Genomic DNA, 16,986 nt, shown 5'->3' with positions numbered 1-16,986 from the left:
CTTGCGCTGCAGTCGAAACCCTTCCAGTGTTCTCAGCCAGTCAGTCTGAGGAAGCCCTGGACCCCTCTTCTCTTCTCTCTGGGTTTTGCAGGCTTGTCAGCTTCTCCTGCAGCAGCAGCAGCAGCAGCAGTTGCTACAGAACCAGAGAAAGATTTCTCAAGCAGTGCGCCAGCAGCAAGAACAGCAGGTACCTCGGTGGGGAGGGTCTCCCAGGGGCTCTGAGACTGCCTCTTGGCTTAACCACTAGAGAGACATTTGGAGCACTGGCTTATTGTGTGTCTCTGTTTCTCCTGGGCTCCTCCTTGATCTGGCTGCTATGCCTTCAGCTGGCTCGAATGGTGAGCGCACTACAGCAGCAGCAACAGCAGCAACAGCGGCCACCAAGCATGAAGCACTCACCCTCTCATCCGGTTGGGCCCAAGCCACATCTGGACAACATGGTACCCAACGCACTGAATGTGGGGCTACCAGACCTTCAGACCAAAGGGCCAATCCCTGGATATGGTTCTGGTATGTTGGTCATAGTCAAAAGTACCTTTTTTTCAAAATCCACTTGTCTAAGCCTCTAATGGGGGTTGAACTCTTACGACCCTTCATTTTTACAATAGCTGTACAAGGTTACAAGGCAGAAAACAGTTCTCCCTGGTTGCAGATGAAATTGTGAAGTCTGAGGCTCTCAAGCCCTGATTGCTTTCCAAGGCTCACCACACAGCTAGTATATAGCAAAGACAGGCCAGCCGCTCTGGCTCTAACACAGCCTAATAGTGTAACTTGTTTGTAAAGGCCAAACTGCTCTCCTTCCAACAGCAGGTTTTGAAAGCCAGTTGAAGTGTTTGCATGTGCTGTGATTGCTACAAATGGCTTATGTTGTAATCTATTAAAATATGTACAAGTTGAAGTGTTTGACTCAAGTGATAAAATTGCCATGGAAAAATGAAAAACTAAAATTTTAAGGCAGATAAAAAAACTTATCTAATGTTATGATTTCATAGGATTTAAATAGAATTAGCACAAGTAAGGCTATACTTTTGACATTCATTAAGAATTTTTTGGCAGGCAAATCATAACGCTTTTAGAAATGAGAAATGTGCTGTAAGCAGAATCAAGTCAGTAAGGCAACAGTGACTCAAAATAAAAGTTAAAACTAAACAAGAGCTGGGCACTGCTGGCTCAAGACTGTAATCTGAGCTACTCTAGAGGCTGAGGAGATCTGAGTATCAGGGTTCTAGCAAGAAGCCAGAACTGGAAGAATGGTTCAAATCGTAGCAAAAAAGCCAAACTGGAAATGACCTAAGTGATGAAGTATTAGCTGAGCAAGCAAGCCAAGCAAGTTCAAGGCCCTTAGGTCAAACCCCAGCCCAGGCCCAGAGTTCAAGCCCCACAACTGTCCAAAAAAACCCAGTACCACACACACAACTCAAAATAGAATAACTGCTGAAGCAATCCTCATTGATTCTTTTGTAGTTTCCTATTCATTGCTTTTAGCATAATTGAAAACATATCTAAATGTTCAGATATGAACAAATTGTGTTGTTATTGAGCCAGAGGGAAGGACCTATATCTGAAAAGAAATCCAGATAATTAAATGATGTGATAATTCTTGCCCCCCCCTTTTTTTTTTCTCAGTGGTAGACCTTGAACTTGGAGCCTGGGTGCTGTCCCTGAATTTTTTCTGTTCAAGGTGCTCTACCACTTTGAGCCATAGTGTCACTTCCAGTTTTTGGTTTTCTGATGGTTAATTGGAGATAAGAGTCTCACAGACTTTCCTGCCTAGCCTGGCTTTATACCTCAATCCTCAGATTTCAGCCTCCTGAGTAGCTAGGATTACAGGTATGAGCCACCAGTGTCCAACTTTGTTCCCATCTTATATGTATGACTACTGAAGGGGTAGAGTGTCAACCTAGCAAACATAAATCCCTAAAATCAAACTCCAGTGCTGCAAAAAGAAAAAAGGCATTTCCAGTAACAATTTTCTTTGTCTTTTTATTTTTATGTTTAACATATCAAATTTTAACTAGTTACTCATGGCTAATGTCTATAATTCTAGCTTCTCAGGTGGCCAAGATCTGAGAATTGCAGTTCTAAGCCAGTTTGAGGCCAACCCAAGCAGACAAATCCATAAAATTCTTACTCCAATTAGCCAGCAAAAAGCAGAAAGTAGAAGTATGGCTAATGTGATAAAGTAAAGCCATTGAAGCTCAGGACAAGGCCTTGAGTTCAAGCTCCAATACTAACAATTAATGAATAATAAAAACATAAAAATGTATCCAATTTTATACTATTCTTCTGGTATGCCTAGTGAAGAATAGTGCTGTGGCATGGGAATTGTAAACATGGAAGAAGGGAAATGCATATCTAAGATGTTCGTACTGGCATGGTACTGTAGAAGGATCAGCAGTTATAGGGAGATGTTTCTGTTATAAAAGTAGTCCTCCAGACCCCCACTCTGCCTGTAGAGTTAGGATGAAGCTTCATCCATGCCAGGCACTGAGTGACACCACCAAAACCCATAGTTGTTTTCAGTGCACAACAAAATAAGTGGACATAAGAGAGAAAGGAAGTAGAGACATAATTAGTCTTAGGAGGATATAAGAACTGAGCCAGTAGTGATGAATAGAAGATGACTTAAGGAGTGTGTGGTGGAGAATGAGGTTGTGACAGAAACAGATGAGGTCAGTTGTACTTGCAAGAATGGTAAGTAAAAGGCATGTTCTGGTGAAATAAGTCTGAGCAAAGGCAAGAGACATGTTCTTTCTACTTGTACCTTGGCTCCCAATTCAGAGCCTGGCATGAATTAGGCTCTGTATGAATATGGAATGAACTGAACTTAATGGCTTGTTTGAATGGGGTGAAGGCCATGAATTTGGGAACTAGAGAAATACAAGGAAAACACTTGGTTCTCAGGAACTTTGGTTTTGATAAAGTATCTTAAGTACTGTTACCACCGCTGGCTTTCCACTCATTCTCCATCATTGTCATTTCTCAGTGGCTGTTTGTTCTTCATCCCTGCACTCTTTAATTTCACTTTTTTTTTTTTTTGGTGGTTGTGGGGCTTGAACCCAGGCCCTGGGTGCTGTCCCTGAGCTCTTTCGCTCAAGGCAAATGCTCTACAGACACTTTGAACCACAACTCCACTTCTGATTTTTGAGTGGTTAATTGGAGAGAAGAGTCTCATGGGGACTTTTCTGCCTGGGCTGGCTTCAAACCGCAATCCTCAGATCCCAGCACCTGAGTAGCCAGGATTCCAAGTGTGAGCCACCAGCGCCTGGCATTAATTTCACTTCTTGAGAGTCAATTTGAAAAAAAATTTTTTTTCTTTTCCTTGTCCTAGGGCTTGAACTCAGGAACTGGGCACTGTTCCTAAGCTGCTGTTTCCTCAAGGGTAGTGCTCTACCACTTAAGCCATAGCTCTCCTTCCGAATTTTTGTTAGTTTATTGAGATAAGAGTCTCATGGGCTTTCCTGCTCAGGCTGGCTTTGAACCACAGTCCTCAGATCTTACTTTCCCAAGTAGCTAGGATTACAGGCTTGAGCCACTGGTGCCTGGCTGAAGAATCCTTATGTACATTCTCGCTCAAGTGGAAAACAAGATGAGAAGCCCCGTGAGATTCTTTTTTTTTTGGGGGGGGGTCCGGTCGTGGGGCCTGAACTCTGGGCCTGGGGGCTGTCCCTCAGCTCTTCAGCTCAAGACTAGCACTCTACCACTTGAGCCACAGCACCACTTCCGGCTTATTTTTCTTTTTGCTTATGTGGTGCTGAGGAATCGAACCCAGGGCCTCAGGCATGCAAGGCAAGCACCACCTTCCCAGCCCCCGTGAGATTCTTACCAGTGTTTGTGTGCTTTCACCTCTGCAGTGCTGTGTGGTGGGACCTTGGGGAATGTTGCTCACTGTGACTATTGCTAAGATCCCTACAACTGAGTCTTAAGCAGGGCTTATCACACCGTGAACTTGGAACCTCTCCCTAACTGCATCTTCTAGCTCTAGGATTTTCATGAGAAGACTTTCAAATTGGTCTTTCAGATTCTGCCATAACCCCATGTGTCCCTTCCTCACCCTGGCAGTTTTTCTTTCTAAAACACAAACCTAGTTGCCTTCCTAGGCCAAACATGTAAAGGCCATGGCTTTCCCCATCTCCGCTACACTTCCTTACTTCTTGTTACTTCTCTTTACTTCTCCATAGACAGGGAATTGCTTTCCATTGAACTTCTCACCATTCCCTAAACACACTTGGTATAAGTCATGAGTCAGAGCTTTATTGGCCTTTTCTCTCCAAAGTACCCATGCCAACCCATCATTGCTGCTGCCATATATTCTTCTATTTGTGTTCTCCATTTCAGCTGCAGAGTGCTTTCCAGTGGACTGTGACATAAATGCTTAATTGGTAACAAAGTAGATACACACAGGCCCCGAGAATGGACTAAATTAGATGGCAAGGACAAACCTTTTCACACATTAACAAAGAGGCGACATCTTTTTAGCATGAGCCAAGATCAGAGTTTTGAATCGAGGCTTTATAAATTAGCTTGCGAATGATGGTGTTGTTCATGGGTTCTGTCTGAGAATTAGCATTGATGTGAGAAATACAGGAAAGAGATAACCCTGGTTCTCCATTTCAGGCTTCAGCTCTGGCGGTATGGACTATGGCATGGTTGGTGGGAAGGAGGCTGGGACTGAGTCTCGTTTCAAACAGTGGACCTCCATGATGGAAGGACTGCCCTCTGTGGCCACACAGGAAGCCACCATGCACAAAAATGGTGAGAGCCACCTCACAGTCACTATAAGCAGAGCCCCTGCCCCTAGCAGCCTTAACCTTCACCAAATATCCCAAATGTTGTTTGAAGTTTTTTTGCTTTTGTTTTGAATGTGGTCTTGCCATGTAGCTCAGGCTGCTCTCAAATTCCATGATCCTCCTGCCTCAGCCTCTTGAGTAGCTAGGATTACAGGCATGCGCCTTTTAAACTCTGAAAGATAACTAATCAGAATACATGAGGCTTGAGTTTTTCTTTTTCTTTTATTTTTTTATTGTGAAAATACTGTACAGAGGGATTACAATTACATGGGGAAGATAATGAGTACATTTCTTATCAAGCATTGTAGCCTCCTCCTTTGTTTCCCCTTCCCCCCCATGAGGCTTGAGTTTTTCACAAAGCTTCTTCCTCGTGAATAGCAATGTCTTGCGGGACAGCACTGGAGTACATTGCAGGCTTTGTGGTGAATTGACTTGGCTCCTCCTCTCCATAATTCTCTGGAAATTTCCTCATCTCCCTAGTAAACAGATAAGCAGTCTTACCCTTCTCTCACCCTTCACTTCTATTTGTTTCATTTGACAGTGTTTCACATATCAGGTCTCCATGAAAACCAAGTATGAATAGGTGTTTGGCTTTTAAAAGGCTCATTCAGCCTGCAGACTTCAGGTTCTCATTGTCAGCCCTCTTTAATAAGACCATCAAGAAGTCTAAGGAAGGAGTCACATGGATTTCTCTGCCTGCCAACCCCAAGCATGATGAAAATCAAGAATGACTTGTTGAAATGATAAAACTTAAGCCAGGGGCTGGGGGGTTAGCTCAGCGGAAGGGCGCCTGCCTGGCACACGCAAGGCCCTGGGTTCGGTCCTCAGCCCTGGATAAAACAAAAAAGAAGTAGCTCACAACTATAATCCTAGCTACTCAAAGTGACTAAGATGTGAGGATCATGACTTGAAGCCAGCCCTCTTCTTGCCTCTTTTAGAACTGGTAGACAAGTTTTTGTTTTTGTTTTTCCCATTTCCTTAAGCATTCCCTGAGGTAATTGAGGTTTTCATTTCCTACTACTTGACCATAATGTGCCTGTGAGCCAAACTTTCAGGCATTGGCTTGAGAAAAGCAAATATCTTCTTAGCTGAGCTAGGAGATAGTTTTGATAATACTCCTTTTAGGCCAAACCAAACAGATTATCTAACTCAATATTTACACATGTATTTTAATACATCATGCTAGAAATAATTTTTTAATCTGTTCATGAATTACATCCTAAGACTACAGAGTAACATAATATAGGAGATTCATTGAGAAAAATTAGTAGAATGACATCTCACAGGTACCTAATGTTTTATCTAAAGTAAAACATACTTTCTTAGTTTCTGACTTAAGGAAATGTTAAAATTTTAACTTTTTCCCTCCACACAGCATATAAAATACAAGCAGGGGCACCAGAAAAATCTCAGAAATGCCCTCAGGAACATTGAGACAAAGGGTTTGCTGTTCTTCCTGTGTAAGGCCCTGGGGCTCAGAGCTGCAGAGTTCATTGCTGGCCTTTTGCTGGCAAGGACCCTTGGACAGGAATTCCATCTCATTGCCTTGGAATTTAAAGCAATAGCAAATGCCTTTCTCTCTATTGGACTCCCTGCCTGCTGCTTCTAGCTAATCTAAAGCTAAGTTAGCACTTAAGAAATGTGGGTAGGTATCATCTGTAGAGATGTCATTTAAAAACCTTCCCATAGCCCGGCGCCAGTAGCTCACACCTATAATCCTAGCTACTCAGGAGGCTGAGATCTAAGGATGGTGGTTCAAAGCCAGCCCGGGCAGGAAATCCATGAGACTCTTCAATAAACCACTAGAAAACCAGAAGTGGCTCAAGTGGGACAGTGCCCACGCCTAGAGTTCAAGCCCCATGACTGACCCCCCCCCCAAAAAAAAAAGCTTCCCATTTCTCACTGGAGTGATTAGCATAGAAATTCTGGTGATCATGGTATGATTTGCAGCATGGTATGATTTCCTAAGGGGATTTACCATACTAAAAGAACCATTCAGCATTCAGGAGTGAGGATGAAGCTGGGCACTGGTGGCTCAAACCTATAATCCTAGCTACTCAGGAGGCTGAGGTCTGAGGACTGTGATTCAAAGCCAACCTGGACAGGAAAGTCTATGAGACTCATCTCTAATTTATCCCCCAAAAAGCTGGATGGAAAGCATGGTTCAAGTGGTAGAGTGACATCCTTGAGCAGAATAAGGCAGTGCTCTGAATTCAAGCAACAGTACTGGTACCAAGAAAAAAAAAATGAGAATAGGCCTCTGAGTTACATAAGAAATTGAGAAGCTCAGAGAGGTAAGATGATTTGTTAAGGCCATCTCCGCCTTAATTATGAGATAAGTGCCCCATGCAGCCTCATATTCCAGTGTTCTCTTTATTCCACATGCTTCAGAAAACTGTATTTAAGATCCTCTGGAAAAAAGAAAAGTTTCATCTAGGGGCTGAGACAGTTCAAATGTCAGAGCATTTGCGTACCAAATGGAAGCCCCTTGTTCAATCTCCATTACTCAGAAAGAAAAAACAATAAAAATCTCACCAGAGTGCTTTCTGAACAGATCCTCTATTTCTGAGTTAACTAATTACCTCTCTCTTTCCTCAGGCGCTATAGTGGCCCCTGGTAAAACCCGAGGAGGGTCACCATACAACCAGTTTGATATCATCCCAGGTGACACGCTGGGTGGCCATACGGGTCCTGCTGGTGATAGCTGGTTACCTGCCAAATCTCCACCAACAAATAAAATTGGAAGTAAATCCAGCAATGCCAGTTGGCCTCCAGGTATTGTCCAGGAAATGCTTTTACTGGAATAGCATTTGTTCAGGTTCTAATCACATTGTTTTTGCAATACACTTAACTGAATTCCATGCTTTCTTTTTTCAATTCAGTAATTATTGTCTAGTAAGGGCAGGAAGGCAGGGCATTGTGCTAAGGGAAGATGGAAAATCTTGACTAGGGGGGCCTCTGGAGATGTAGAAGATGACCTTGTAGCTGGGAGTAGAATGCCTGGAATACAGGCCTTAGTCAGTTGATTAAAGATTTTATTAGAGATTTTATTATTACTTAGGCTGTAGATATGCAGTGATGAATACACTGAGATTATTTAATTTTTTCTGTCTTCACTTTATTTATTATAGGGAAATTAGAAAATTTAGTAAAGCCAAAATAAGAATAACTTGATCAAGAAGCATTGTACTTATAACTTGACTTAGAGAACTGTAATCTCTTTGTACAGCTACTTAATAATAAAATTTTTTTCTGCATTCTTTTTTTTTTTTTTTTGACGGTCATGGGGCCTGAACTCTGGGTCTGGGCGCTGTACCTCAGCTCTCCAGCTCAAGGCTAGCACTCTACAACTTGAGCCACAGTGCCACTTCTGGCTTTTTCTCTTTATGTGGTGCTGGGGAATCGAACCCAGGGCCTCATGCATACAAGGCAAGCACTCTACCGCTGAGCCACCTTCCAAGCCCCTTAATAATAAAAATTTTAAAAATATATAAATAAAAATCCAAGCCAGGTGCCAGTGGCTCACACCTGTAATCCTAGCTACTCAGGCTGAGATGAGATCTGAGGATCACAGTTCAAAGCCAGCCCAGGCAGGAAAGTCCATGAGACTCTTATCTCCAGTAAACCTCCAGAAAACTGGAAGTGGTACTGTGGCTTAAGTGGTAGAGTGCTCACCTTGAGCTGAAGAGCTGAGGGACAGTGCCCAGCCCAGAGTTCATGCCCCACAACCAAAACAAAAAAAATCCAGTTGACTGATTATATTATACACACACATACACATACATACACACACATATATATACATACTTCTTTCTGTACATACATACTTGTGGCATATATATATATAGTTTTATTAGAGAAGGATGAGATAGTATATCCTGTTCAGGGTGAAATTGTCCAAAACCCATAACCCCTCTGTAAATCACCTTTATAATAACAATACAAAATTTTAAAAAATATATTCATATATGTGTGATACACACATCCACATATATTGTTCTTCAATTTGATTAGGAAGATAGTTTATTAATTCTATCACATACCTTTAAATATAACTTAACCAATAAAAACATGATAAGCTTTAATATAAATTTAGGCTTTCTCATGATAAACTAAATTATTCCTCATTATTATTCCTGTGTGGCAGAAGTCATATGAATTAAATTTTTTGTTGGTTAATTTTCTTGTGTATTTTGACCAATGAATAGTAAGGAAAACAGAAAAGGCTTAGATTTTCTACCAGTTCTCGGCCTACTTACCTTCCCTGCTTGTAGCTCCCTGGGAGCAGGAGGATTAAGTACCTGTGCTCTCTTTCCAGTTTACAACCACAGTAACCACATGGACAGACTTTTTTGTTGTTGGTGGTGGTGGTCATGGGGCTTGAACTCTGGGCCTGGGCACTGTCCCTCAGCTCTTCAGCTTAAGGCTGGGGTTCTACCACTTGAGCCACAGCACCACTTCTGGCTTTTTGTGAGTATGTGGTACTGAGGAATCTAACCTTGGGCCTCATGCATGCAGGGCAAGCACTCTACCACTGAGCCACCTTCCTAACCCCAGATAGACTTTTATGCTACAATGAAGTGCTATTGGCAAGAGTATATGTTCAGGCAAAGTTTTTTTTTAACTTTATGATGAAAATAGTTTCATAATTTAGACTTTTCATAGATCTATTTTTCTTTTTTTTTTATGGGGGGGGGAATGGTGGTACGGAGGGATGAGAGGAGAGGGGTTGAAGACAACTTCTTTTCCCTAACATTTGCTCTTCTTGTCTCAGAATTCCAACCAGGAGTGCCATGGAAAGGTATCCAAAATATTGACCCTGAATCTGATCCCTATGTCACCCCAGGAAGTGTGCTGGGGGGTACAGCCACATCTCCCATTGTAGATACTGACCACCAACTGCTGCGGGATAACACCACAGGTAGGCTGCCATATCCTCTGCGTGGACGCCCAGCATTTTTATACAAGTCAGCCTTAGCCATGCAGGTACCTAATAATGTAACCAGAAAATAGGAACAGTTTACTTTTCACATTTTTTATTTTTTAGGCATATTTTTTAGGTATTTTTTTTCACTGGATCAACTGACATTTAATCTTCCATATTTTCTTGTTGTCACCTCAAGGGTCTAATTCTTCCCTCAACACCTCGCTGCCTTCACCTGGTGCCTGGCCCTACAGTGCCTCTGACAACTCCTTCACCAACGTTCATAGCACTTCAGGTATGAGAGTCATTTCTTCCCTTGGTTAGCACTTGCCATTAGTTTCCTAAGAAATACTTTTACAGGAGGCCAGTGATAGAGGAAGTCCAGAAGTCTTTGCCATCACCTTGAAGAAAGCAAAAAAGCTACAACTTTGACTCAAGGCCAGAAGTGATAGAATCTGAGCACTGGGTGCACAAAGAAGCAGGACCTGTGACCTGATTGACACAAATGCTTCCCTTGACAAATCTGCCAAGGAATCAAGGGACATGGGAAGAGATGGTTAAGTCCAGATTATTATTCCTGTGGCAGCCAATAACAGCTTGCTCTTCCCTAGAAATTCTTTAGCTTATAGACAAAAAAGTCCAAAGAAGGGGAAGGCCTTGGTTAATTTGACCAGAAGTACTTGTTGGCTTAATGGATATAATCTAGGATTTGAAGTCAACCTTTGACCTTTACATAATGCTATGAGTAGACTATGTTACAATCCCCACTCAGACTCAGACTCAAAGATCTGATACAAGCTAGCTATAGTCATACATTCCTATAATCCCAGCACTCAGGCTGAGCAGGACTTCAGGCCAACATGGGCTACATAGCAAGATCCTCTCTCAAAAAAGAAAAAGAAAAAAAAAATTCTTAAAATGTGTCTCAAGGGCTAGGAAGGTGGCTTACTGGTAGAGTGCTTGCCTAGCATGCATGAAGCCCTGTGTTAGATTCCTCAGTACCACATAAACAGAAAAAGCTGGAAGTGGCACTGTGGCTCAAGTGGTAGCATGCTAGCCTTGAGCAAAAGAAGCTTAGGGACAGTGCCCAGGCCCTGAGTTCAAGCCCCATGACTGGCCAAAAAAAAAAAAAAAGTCTCTAGTATGAGCCTAAATCACACACGAGAAATCCTGTGTTTCACATAACCACCCAGCATTATACTTTGCAGGACTAATTTACATGTTACATTCATATACAATGAGACTAAAGGAGGATACTCTTAGCAGAGAAACCAAAAGGTGAAATGCCTCTCTATACGTGTGAACATTTAAATAATAATTAGTTAAGTGAATTCCCAGGAAACTAAATGAATTTCTGCTGTTGTTGGTGGAGATGGTGTTTGTTTTTGCTTTTTTTGTTTTTGTTTTTTTGTCTTGTGTGTTCATTTATCTGCCTTTGGGGGAGGGTAAGGGAGGACACAGAAATGGTAATACAAAGGGTGAACAAATGCAGCAATGGTACTCACTAAACACTACATTGAAAATGAACTAAAGATCTTGTAGATGTATAGGATGAGGAAATTGGGGGAAAGCGAAGGAAGGGGTGACATTTCCCAAAAAGAAATGTACTTGTTAGCTGATTTATGAAACAGTAATCCTTCTGTAATCACCTTAATTATAACATTATTTTGCCAATCCTAGAACTTGCACTCAGGGCCTAGGTGCTATCCCTGAGCCTCTTTGTGTTCAGTGCTCGCACTTTACCATTTGAGTCACAGCTCTACTTCCAGCTTTTTCTGAGTTTATTGGAGATAAGAATCTCATGGATATTCCTGCCCAGACTGGCTTTGAACCATGATCCTCAGATCTCAGCCTCCTGAGTAGCTAGGATTGCTGGTGTAAGCCAGCTAGCTTTGAATTTTATTTTACTCATTATTTTTTTATACTGCTACTGGGGCTTGAACTCAGGATCTGGGCTTTATCCCTTAATCAAAACTGGTGCTATGCTACTAGAACCTCTCTGGCTTTTTTGTGGTTAAATAAAGATAATAGTCTCACAGACTTTCCTGCTCAGGCTGGCTTTTCAAACCACAATCATCAAATCTCAGCCACCTGAGACGCTAGAAATACAGGTATGAGCCACCAGCACCCAGCTATTTTATTTCATCTATTTAATATTTTATTTAATTTTCATATTTTAGTATGTTATTTTTGTTTCTATTTTTATTTATATCTTTTTTTTTTTTTGGTGTGCCAGTATTGGGGTTTAAACTCTAGGCCTCAGGCTTTCACTTTGCTTTTTTGCTCACAGTTGAACTCTGTCACCCGAGCCACATTTCCGGCTTTTTGCTGGTTAATTAGAAGTAAGAATCTCTTAGATTTGTCTGCCTCAGATCTCAGCCTCCTGAGTAGCTGGGATTATAGTCATGAGCTACTGGCACTTAGCTCTTGCACTGATTTTTTTGGGGGGGTGGGCAGTTGGGGTCAGTCTTGGGGCTTGAACTCTGGGTCTGGATGCTGTCCCTCAGCTCTTCAGCTCAAGGGGAGCACTCTACCACTTGAGCCACAGTGCTACTTCGGGTTTTCTGATGGTGACTTGGAGAGAAGAGTGTCAGAGACTTTCCTGCCCAAGCTGACTTTGAACCGCAGTCTCAGCTCTCAGCCTCCTGAGTAGCTAGATTACAGGCATAAGCCACCAGTGCCTGGCTCACACTGATTATTTTTGAGATAAAATCTTGCTCCATACCCAGAAATGTGCCTGGACCTCGAGCCTCTGATCTTTTTCCCTTCCTGCTCATTTTCATCCAACTCTTTTTCCGTCTGTAAGTGCCCCATATCTCAAGTTGACTTAAGTATTTCTCTACAATTGAACATTCACTTTCAAATTATCTTTTCTTTTTAATGAATACCCTTATTTTTTTTAATAATGCTCCCAGGCTTCACTTTGTCACAGAATCTCAGTATTTCCCATTCCTTCCTTTCTTTGTTTCCTGCATCCAGGCATGATTGTATCCTGAGTCACAGTCTTCACTACCCATTCCTCCTGCTCCATTTCGTTTTCCATCACCCTTGTATAAACCCTGTGCTGAACCTGCTTCAGAAACTCCCCCGCAGGTTACGCTGCCCTAGCTTTCCACATCGCCTCCTTACCACCCTACCCCTGCAAAATGTGACATTCAATCAAAATTGGCTGAGATTATACTCTGTATTGGAAATCCTATGTTAAACCTTATCTCCCATTTTCCTGCTTTACCGACCTGGTCCCGTGATCTGAATTCTTCAGATCTGTCTCTGCAAAGCCTCTGCTGGCAGCCTAGCAAAGACTATCCTCTGCATTTTGAACATTGTGCTGTTGCCAGGGTTACCAGTTATCCCACTGTTCCATCTCCCATCTGAACTGGAGGCTCTTGAGGATCACTGTATTAGAAACCTTAGCATTGATTTAATATCTTAAAGACAATAAGCCCTTAGTATTTGTGGGTTTTTGTTGTTGTTGGTTTTTTTTTTTTTTTGTCGGTCGTGGGACTTGAACTCTGGGCCTGGGCGCTGTCCCTCAGCTCTTCAGCTCAAGGCAAGCGCTCTACCACTTGAACTACAGCGCCACTTCCGGTTTTCTGGTGGTTTATTGGAGATAGGAGTCTCACGGTCTCTCCTGCCTGGGCTGGCTTTAAACCGCGATCCTCAGATCTCAGCCTCCTGAGTAGCTAGGATTACAGGCATGAGCCACCAGCGCCCGGCTTGTTGTTGGTTTTTTTAATTGCTAGTCCTGTGGTTTGAATTCAGGGCCTGGGCACTGTCCCTGAGCTTTTGGTCATGGCTAGCACTCTACCACTTGAGCCACCTCTGGCCTTTTCTGTTTATATGGTATTGAGGAATTGAACCCAGGGCTTCATGCAGGCTAGGCAAGCATCCTACCACATTCCCATCCTAGAAAGCTAATTTTTAATGTACTTTTTGCATGAAGTATTCATAGACTAATTTAGTTGTGCTAGTATTGACATTTTAATCATATCATAAGCTTGACAGCTTTAGGAGTACTTACTCCTAGAATTACTTACCTTACTAAATCTTCAGTTTTTATGAAAACTTTGTAAAGTCACAGTAATATCACTGAAAATTTTTTGTTCAGTAAGCTCAAAGAACAACTTTTTCAAATAGGATTGTATACATATTTGTGTGGAAACAAGATTTGTTTACATCTGTGGACAAACTTGCCCCATCTAATCTATTGCTTCTTGAATCTTCTCTTCTCACAGCAAAGTTCCCTGATTACAAATCCACGTGGTCCCCAGATCCCATAGGACACAACCCCACTCATCTCTCCAACAAGATGTGGAAAAACCACATCTCCTCCAGGAACACTACACCGCTGCCCCGCCCACCTCCCGGCTTGACCAACCCCAAACCGGCATCTCCCTGGAGCAGCACAGCACCCCGATCCGTCAGGGGGTGGGGGACCCAGGACTCTCGGCTTGCCTCAGGTGAGTTCTCCTACAGCAGCCGCTGGGCTGGCACAATGGGGAGGATGTGAAGAGGCTGGCACACAAGAGGAGACTGGTTGTCTGTATCTCTTGATTAGAAAGTTGCCGACAATACAAGGTGTAGAGACCCAGACCTCTCAATTAAAAATGACCAATAGCAGACTAAAGAGAAAACATGGAGGGAAACAGTGTCTTGCAAATAGGCAAAAGATTCTAATGGGTCAGTGACGAGGAGAAAGGCACAGGATATAAAGGTCAGGGTGAGGCAAAAAAGATTTCTGCCACATGGTTTCTGGAGTTGGGGGTGTTCTGTTTTTGTTTTATTATTCCTCATCCTTTGTCTGTGGTCGCTTGCAGCCTCTACCTGGAGTGATGGTGGCTCAGTTCGTCCTAGTTACTGGCTCGTTCTTCACAATCTCACTCCACAGGTAATGGTGCTTTCTTGTGGTTTTCTAGAGAGGACTCAACTGTATTGAGAGTGAGGGAAGCTGGGCACGATAATACATGCCCGTAGTCCCAGCTACTTGGGAGGCAGAAGTAGGAGGACCAGATGGCAAAAGCACAAAACAGTACCTGTATGTGGTAAAGCCCCTGAGATCTAACCCCAGTACTGCCAAAAAGAGAGAAATAGGAAAACTAGGAGATAGGGGACATTGGTATGTAAGAAAAATCATTTGTTTCCTGGTCACTGTGGGGTCCTGCATATAGGAAGTAGGTATCTCCTCCCTCTAAGACATATAGCCACCTTCTGAAAGGGGGTACTTAGCCTCCTGTCCACCATCAAATGGGTGGAAATCTGTGGAGTTTACAAAGCAATCAGAGTTGAGCAGTATGATGTAGTGGTTTCTGTGTAGTAGAGGTAATTTTCTGTATGGATGAGCCAGTAGAATCCAAAACTAAGTAGAAAGGGATGTTTTAATTACACACTGAAAAGCTACCTGGGGCTCAGAATGTATCTCAGTAGTAGAGCATTTATCTAACATCCCTGTCAGCACAAAAACAAAAATGAGAAAGGGAGTGCCTGTTTTGCTAATTTATCCAGCAAGACCTGAGACTCAATATTAATCATTTTTATGCTGCTTAAATAACCATCCATTTCTACACTAGAAGGAATGAATTGATTTTGTCACTGCCACATAGGTGCTTTTTATTTTCAGCTGTTGTTCTACTCTAGTACAGACAACATTGCTGATTTGATTTTACTACCACATGCCCTGTGGTGGGATTTCTAGGGACAGGTTTGGTCACACTAAACTGCCCTTCCTAAACTGTGGTTGCTCTGTGACTGAGACAGTATCTGAATGAGGGAAAGGAACAGGAGCCCTAGCCTTTATTGATTTTATAGCACCACTTTTATAATGCTTATCCAGGAGAAGTCTTGTCACACTCCGTTTGCTTTTGCGTTAGGGTCTCAATATGTAGCCTAGAACTTAGTGTTCTCTTGCTTCTGCTTTCTGAGCTCTGGGATTTCAAACCTGTGCCACAACATCTGGCATAACTGAACGCATTAGTTGACCTGACTTCAACTGTACCTTTGGTCAAGTTGCCTGAGGGCAGCTTAGGACACAGAGAAGGAGCAGAGAAGTAGTCTCTCCTTGAAGTGGTCCAAGTAAGACAGTATTGGAATGAATAGTCTATGAACTAGGCTAGGTAGTTGTCAGTTCTGAATACCACGTGTCAACTGTTTTGTTTTGTTTGGTTTTTTTTCTTTGTCTCTTTGTGAAATTGCTTACTGGGGAGGCAGAGAAATAAAACATTAGTAATGATCCCAAGAATTTTACATGTTCCTTTAAGTTCTTATACTCTATCATCTTTTCTGCCTTGTTAGGTTCTAAGATATCACTCTAATTTAATTTCCACTCACTTGTTTATCTTTTCAGGAGAACAGACCACAGGCTGAACTGTTCATTCATTTTGAGCTTTATTTATGCAGATATTTTATTTGCAAAATGGGAATGTGGGTCTCAGACCCATAATTTAAACATTGTCAAATTGTCCCAACCCTAACTTATATCTCATGAATACTGTTACTTCTTAGATTGATGGGTCAACCTTGAGAACGATCTGCATGCAGCATGGTCCACTGCTGACATTCCATCTGAATCTAACCCAGGGCACTGCCCTGATCCGATACAGCACCAAACAGGAGGCGGCCAAGGCCCAAACTGCACTGCACATGTAAGTACTCCATCCCATGCCCATCTAGACTGACACACATGAAATGCTCATGTGAGTATTCTGCTGCCAGCACACACAAACATGCACGAGTAATCCCACCTTGTATGCCTTTGCAGGAGACATGTCCTTTCTATCTGAGAATGCTCATGTTGTTCTGCATGTATCATAGGCTTGTGATCAAAATTCCAAATGTAAATAACTTGTGAAGTGTAGTGAGTTATTCTTAGTGCTGTCATTTTCCAGGTAGAATCAAAGTTGCTTGAGGTGACCTCTTTGTAAATAATGATGACATTTTTGCGGTCTTGGCAGGGAGCAGGATTTTTACTTGAAACAGATTGAACTAGATCAGACGTTGATCATTCCTCTCCCAGCCACCAAAATGGTAATAGGAAAGAGCTGCCTGCCTTCGGCCACAGCTGCCACGGTAAAGCACTACACAGAATGAACAAGTGATGGTGAGGTGGCAGTGCGTCCCCCTGAGGGGCTTTTGGTGTCTGGTGAGGACCTGCCTGATGCTTTCGATTGATCTTTTACTGCACATGGATGCTTTTGTTTTTAAGGTGCATTTTCCTTCCTTCCTTCCTTCCTTCCTTCCTTCCTTCCTTCCTTCCTTCCTTCCTTCCTTCCTTCCTTC

The 16,986-nt window shown here is 42.5% G+C and overlaps 1 protein-coding gene across 1 annotated transcript in view; it reads left to right on the top strand.

Moving 5' to 3' along the window:
- Positions 1–16,986, top strand: part of Tnrc6b (trinucleotide repeat containing 6B) — a 241,956-nt gene that overhangs the window by 223,305 nt on the left and 1,665 nt on the right. The window contains exons 16-24 of the mRNA XM_013024871.1: positions 92–187; positions 327–510; positions 4,618–4,755; positions 7,389–7,565; positions 9,565–9,711; positions 9,914–10,009; positions 13,950–14,174; positions 14,532–14,602; positions 16,213–16,352. Of these exons, the coding sequence (XP_012880325.1) occupies positions 92–187; positions 327–510; positions 4,618–4,755; positions 7,389–7,565; positions 9,565–9,711; positions 9,914–10,009; positions 13,950–14,174; positions 14,532–14,602; positions 16,213–16,352 (1,274 nt within the window). The remainder of the gene's footprint in view (positions 1–91; positions 188–326; positions 511–4,617; positions 4,756–7,388; positions 7,566–9,564; positions 9,712–9,913; positions 10,010–13,949; positions 14,175–14,531; positions 14,603–16,212; positions 16,353–16,986) is intronic.

The sequence above is a fragment of the Dipodomys ordii genome, unplaced genomic scaffold (assembly GCF_000151885.1).
Source record: "Dipodomys ordii isolate 6190 unplaced genomic scaffold, Dord_2.0 Scaffold79, whole genome shotgun sequence".
NCBI lineage: Eukaryota > Metazoa > Chordata > Mammalia > Rodentia > Heteromyidae > Dipodomys > Dipodomys ordii.
Note: the sequence above shows the minus strand (reverse complement) of the source record. Positions and strands in the feature narration are given on the sequence as shown.